Source organism: Chelonoidis abingdonii, chromosome 2 (genome assembly GCF_003597395.2).
Source record: "Chelonoidis abingdonii isolate Lonesome George chromosome 2, CheloAbing_2.0, whole genome shotgun sequence".
NCBI classification, from domain to species: Eukaryota; Metazoa; Chordata; order Testudines; family Testudinidae; genus Chelonoidis; species Chelonoidis abingdonii.
Genome location: NC_133770.1, coordinates 241426945 through 241432944, shown reverse-complemented (window position 1 = coordinate 241432944; position 6000 = coordinate 241426945). Strand labels below are relative to the sequence as shown.

General features: G+C 46.4%; 1 protein-coding gene across 1 annotated transcript in view; it reads left to right on the top strand.

Annotated features, from left to right (window-relative positions):
• Positions 1-3778: 3778 nt before the first annotated feature.
• LOC116833146 (solute carrier organic anion transporter family member 5A1-like) overlaps positions 3779-6000 on the top strand; it is an 86351-nt gene continuing 84129 nt past the window's right edge. The window contains exon 1 of the mRNA XM_032794442.2: positions 3779-5219. Coding sequence (XP_032650333.1) covers positions 4175-5219 — 1045 coding nt within the window. The 5' untranslated portion in view covers positions 3779-4174. The remainder of the gene's footprint in view (positions 5220-6000) is intronic.

Genomic DNA, 6000 nt, shown 5'->3' with positions numbered 1-6000 from the left:
CTACCTTTACCAGGGATCGACACTGCAGCAGTCGATGCAGCGGGGGTCAATTTAGCAGGTCTAGTGAAGACCCGCTAAATAGACCACAAATCACTCTCCCATCAACACAATGCAGTGTAGACACTGTAGTCAGTGCTAAATTTATTCACGTCCCTGGAGTTGCGTAACTTAGGTCAACTTACCCCCATAGTGTACACAAGGCAACATAATAAGAGTCAGTCCCCACCTTGACCTTACTATTTCTCAGGTAAATGAGATCTGAATAGCAAGGTCCTACATGGACTTAATGAAACCTTCTGTTCATCTCCCTTCCCTCATTATAGAAACTCTGATTCTAGTTTGTGTGTACATAATATCTTTTCTTTTTGTTCTTTCCTTTTCTCTTTGTCATACTCATACGTTTAAATCATGTTTTTAATATTAAGGAAGCCAGCTCCTTCTGCCCTTAAAGGAATTAGTTTCTCTGTCTTGTCCTCACCTGGGAGCAGCTCTTCCTTTCAGTGTTTGACAAGAGGCACATTTTCTGGAAGTACATATCCAGCGGTGTAATAGCAAGATGGGCAGATTTAGTGGCTGCAGGGGCAGCAGTGACAGACTTGGAAAATTTTGGTTAAATATTTTACTCTTACAGGCCTCATTCTAGGCAGGGTAATTTTTTAAAAAATTAATTGATTTTACAAAACCATATGGAAATTCAGTTAATTCAATTTATCAAGCAAAATAGTTCAGATTTAAGGTCAAAATATTCTTTTTTTCTTATGTCAAAACAAGCTTTGCCTACATTACGAAGAGGATCATAAAGGGCAACTATTAAGCAGAGTAAGAAAGCAAGTAAATTCGAATTTTTGTCTTGTGATTCAATGCCTACTTGCGGCACGCTAAGGGGAAGAGAAAAGCACAGAAACTACATAAGCCCTCAGTCCTGCAATCAACTCTGTGCAGGGTCCCTTTGACTATATGGACTCTGCATGGCACCTGAATGAGCTCACTGTAGGACCCAAGTCCTAATGGGAGCAGTACAGTATTATAATACAAATTAAGAAATGTCTCCATCTGAACCAAACTATAGTCTGTGATTCATCTTAAGTAGCATCTTCCTCTCTGACTAGTGCCACTGAAATCAATGGTCCTGCTCCTGCATGTGTATGAGTGAGGGTCACAGAATCTAGCCCTCCCCTGTCCCTGCTCCGCCCCCGCGGCAGCTCCCGCCCCCACCCCAGCTCACCCCGGTCGCTGCTTCACTTCTCCCGCCTCCCAGGCTTGCAGTGCCAATCAGCTTAGGCACCGAAAGCCTGGGAGGCAAGAGAAGTGAAACAGCGACGGCGTGCTTGGGGAGGAGGCGGTGCAGGAGTGAGCTGGGGCGAGGAGTTTCCCTGCGGGCCGCCCCCCCCCCCTTACTTGCTGCAGGCGGCCCTCTTTGCTTCCCCCTGTCCCAGCTCCCTCCGCCTATATGCTGGTGGTGACCAGGGTGGCCGAAGATCTGGTCGTTGCCGAAGAAAATGGCACCCCCCCCCAATCCTAGTGCCCTAGGCGACTGCCTAGGGCACCTAAATGGTTGCACCAGCCCTGCTACCCACCCAACGCTCTAGAGATGGGACTGTCACCCGGCCTTCTGGGCTGGCTCTGTGCCACCCGGCACTCCGTGGCTAGGGCCACGCCAGGGCTAGGGGTGCTAGCCTGGGGCACTGGCCAGTGTTCATGGTGGGGGAAAAGGGGGCTTAGCTGGAAGGGGCGGGGCTGGGGGTTAGCCTCCCCTAGCTGGAGATGCATGTGCTGCCCACGATGATATGGCAATTTCTATATTCCTAGGAATACTTGAGAGACAAGGGGGGGTGAGGTCATAGCTTTTATTGGACCAATTTCTGTTGGTGAGCGAGAGAAGCTTTCCAGCCACCAAAGCGTCTCCCTCCCCCACAGAAGTTGGCCCTGTACAAGGCGTTGCCTCCTCGCTAATATCCCGGGACCCACAGGGCTGCTGCTAGATGGCCTAACTGGCTCCTTTAGTGATCGGTGCGAATTACCGGGGGAGGGGGCATCTCTCTGGGCACTACCCCAAGCAGCGCCGCCTCCGCCACCCGGAGCCCCTCCCGCTCCGCCCAGGAGGCTGCGCTGAAACGCCTGCGTGCGCTGCTCGGTTCAGTGTCGCTCCCGGCTCCAGGACAGAACCGACCCGGGCGCCGCTGCTGCCTCCCGTGTCCCTGACGTAGCGCCCCGCCTTGAGGGGTGAGTAACAGGCTCTTTCTTCTTTATTATTGGTACTGGGGGCCCTAATGGGATTCAGTGACTCTCCTTCTTCTAGCTTCCCCCTCCTGGTGTGTCTGAACCTGGTTGAGTAGGAGACATTGGACAGGCACGCAAAATAGTATGTGGGAGTCGCTGAACATCCAACACATGCGGATTCTAACTGGGAGCCACTCACCGCAGAGACACGCCAGCGTGTCACGCACATGCACATTATTGCACGGGAGTTGCTGCACATGCTAGCACATGGAGATAGTGTGGGAGTCATTGAACGTGCTCTGTGTGTATGCACGCATGCAGTTTACGCTGTGAGAACAGGCTGGAGGTATGGTCGTTATTGTATGTGGATCATTGCACACGCTAAGTACGTGAAAATTATTGCACGAGTTGTATGGCAGTGGCAGCTGCTGAGTTGAATTGCTACCCTCCACCTCCTCACATTGAAAGGGAGAAAGTGTGTGTGTGGGCATCTGTGTCTGTCTTCACTAGTTGCACAAAGCGGAGCTGGACAGAAAGACAAAAGGGGAGCTGACATATAAAGGACAGCAGTTACTCTCCCAGATGGTGACACACAGAGACATAATTCACTAGCAGTACACTGATTACCATGTGTGGACTACATATGAGTGTTTGCATGTATTCTGTATATGTATTGTATGTTTATATGTATACATGTAATCTGTGCATGCAGTTACAGCTATATTAGCTCTTTGTGCCTGTGTATGTACCAAGTGCATCTGTGTGTATTGTAAGGATCTTGTCTGCTTTTCAGGGTGCTGCATGTGTGCTTCAGATGGGTGTCTAGAGAGAGTCACGTTTCTGAATCTCTTTGTTTCCTGTGTCCTTTTCTTTTCCTTGTTTTGAGAAATACTGCTCACGATTTCCAAGTCTCTGTAAATTAGGAAGCTAGCTGGCGAACTCAGTGTGGAATACAGACAGTCTGCAGTGTCTCTGATATTTGTAATTGAAGATTTATTCCAGTGTGTTTATTTTTAGTACTGAAAATAAAGGAGTTGGTATGTTGACCTTTTGCTGATGCATTTGGCTGTAAATAACAGGATCTCTCTTTGAACGAGGCACATGGATATATATGTATATATGTACATCCATCTTATACAAATATCTGTACTTTTGTTTTCACAAATAACATAAATGGAGTGTGTTCAGATGTCTTGCAATTCTTCTATTTCAGAGGGAGCAATCCAGTAGGGGGTGAAAATGGTTATGATTAGTTCCCTCAAAATAAAATGAATCTGAGTGAGTCATAATTGAGAGGTTAACTATGAGACCAATACAAGAGAGAAGCTTTAAACTGGACAGAGTCAAGGGAGTGGGTGTGGGGTATACGATTGCTGGGAAAGGGTCTCAGACGTCCTGCTCTTACTGTTCAGGAGCGGAGAGGGAGCTTGGCAACAGCGCCCTTCATATCCTTTTCTAGCCTCGGGTTGAGGAGCTGCAGTTGGGAGCTAGTGCTGGGCAAAGCAGGACAAAAGCAGTTCGCTGACCTTCTGCTTGATCTCTCTGCATTACAGATTGGCAGATTTGCCATCACGAGGTTTTAAACAGGATTTGGTGCCGACAGCCTCCCTGCTGCAGCCTGCGGATAGGAAGAGGCAAAGATGCAGATGACCAAGAGGTCTCCCTTGCCCAGGCTGGGCTGTACCTTGCACCCTGGTGCTTTTTCATTGTTAAACATAGCCAATTAATCCATGTGGGAAATGTTCCAGCAGAAGGATAGAGGCACCGTCCAAGCTGTTCATAGCTCGGCTGTTAGGACGGCTCCCTAAGAAGTGCTAAGAAGGATGGAGCCACAAAGGACACCGCTAGACACGTGCTCTTATACATTGATGTGTACCACGGTTAGTTGTGTGTTGGAGTTGGGGAAGTAAATCCACAGAGAATATGTTACACTTCCTTGGGTTTACGTGATGAAATGGCAACGGAGGTTCTAACTGAACAATACAATGTGTCCGATGTTTGTTTGTTTTTTAACTTAACGCAGACCAGAGTTGCTGCCAGCATGGCGTCGCCAGCGATAAAGCAGCAGCACCCATTCTCCCCCAGAGAACAGCAGCCAGAGGATCAAGTGGAGAGCTTCAGGTCCAAAAGTTTGCCAGCTCTGAACAGGTCTGCTTCTCGGATTACCACAACACAAAGCACCCTCCTTGAGGCAAAACGGAGTTTCTTGCACAGTTTCCAAACGAGGTTTGACCTGAGATGTGGCCTTGACATGGACAAATCAGCTCACAGTAATGGTGCTGCTGCTGCTGCTGCTGCTTCTGGGACTGTATTTTCTTTCACAGCCTCCACCTTTTCAGGGGTCGGGAGTTTCACTGAGAGGACAGACTGTAATAACTGTGCTGGCACAAGCAAAGGTGTTTCCCCAGCTTCCACGTTGCTAGCTCTCTCAGGTAGAAAGTGTCTCAGCGTGGTGTTGACAGATTCCCGTTTCTTCTTGGTGTGCATGTGCTTTCTGACCTTCATTCAGTCCTTAATGGTCTCTGGGTATCTGAGCAGTGTTATTACCACCATTGAGAGGAGGTACAGTTTGAAAAGCTCTGAGTCTGGGCTGCTGGTCAGCTGTTTTGATATTGGTAGTCTGGTGGTCGTGGTGTTCATCAGTTACTTTGGGGGGCGTGGACGGAGGCCACTCTGGCTTGCTGTAGGTGGGTTTTTCATTGCTCTTGGGGCTGCACTTTTTTCTTTACCTCATTTCATCTCTCCACCATATCAGATCCAAGAATTGAACTCTTCCCTCTCTAACGAGGGCTTGTGCGTGACTGGCAATAATACCGCCAAAGACCATCTGGAGTCACCAGCCTGTGTCAAGGACTCAGGTGGAAATGATCATTCCCTCTATGTAGCTTTATTCATTTGTGCCCAAATTCTCATTGGCATGGGATCCACACCCATCTATACCTTGGGACCAACCTACTTAGATGACAATGTCAAGAAAGAAAATGCATCACTGTACCTAGGTAAGGCATCATAGTAAAAATAACTAAGCTTTTTAAAGGGACACCATTGGCTTAAAATCTAATCCTTTTCAAAACATGAATTAAAGCTAGTTCCAGGTCTTACACCTGCCCTGAGTTTCCCTGCTACTTTTTGTAGTGTAACAGTGACATTTTTTAAATTTATTTTTTCTCTTCCCTGCTGTATTGACCAACTCTCTTATATATAATCAGTTAGTGTCACCTGTTTTTGAGAAACCATGACACTGACTACACACACAGTCTTAAATGAACAGCGGGTTTTTTTTCTCTAATCTTTGTCAGTTAAAGTAATTTTTGAGATTACAAATAACAATAGTAGGTAACAGTTTTTCAGAAATAAACGTTATTTTACAGTTTACAATGTTCCGTAGGAGATCTTTGATAATAATGAAGCCTTGTATTTCAAAACTTCAGCTAACCTATCTTTACTATAGTCATAGCATTTTGTGTGGAAGAGCTGTCATATTTGAACAACATACTTTATTTTCCTAATATTTATTTATCCTTGCTTAGAAATGTATTTTGGCACTCATCACTAAATCATCTGAAAATTTTACGTAATTTAAAAAACATTAATAAAATAATGGGAAGTAATCAACGTCCTTGGAAAAGTCACAAAATTAAACAGTCCCTTCAATCTCAACTGTTAAATTGATCCTTAAATCAATCAAAAACGTGACCAGAAAGGCATGTCAGGCTGTGTCCTGAAGTTCTCCAACTTTAGATTTTGGCAGACAGCTAGTAGGAGGTATTGGGTCACCCC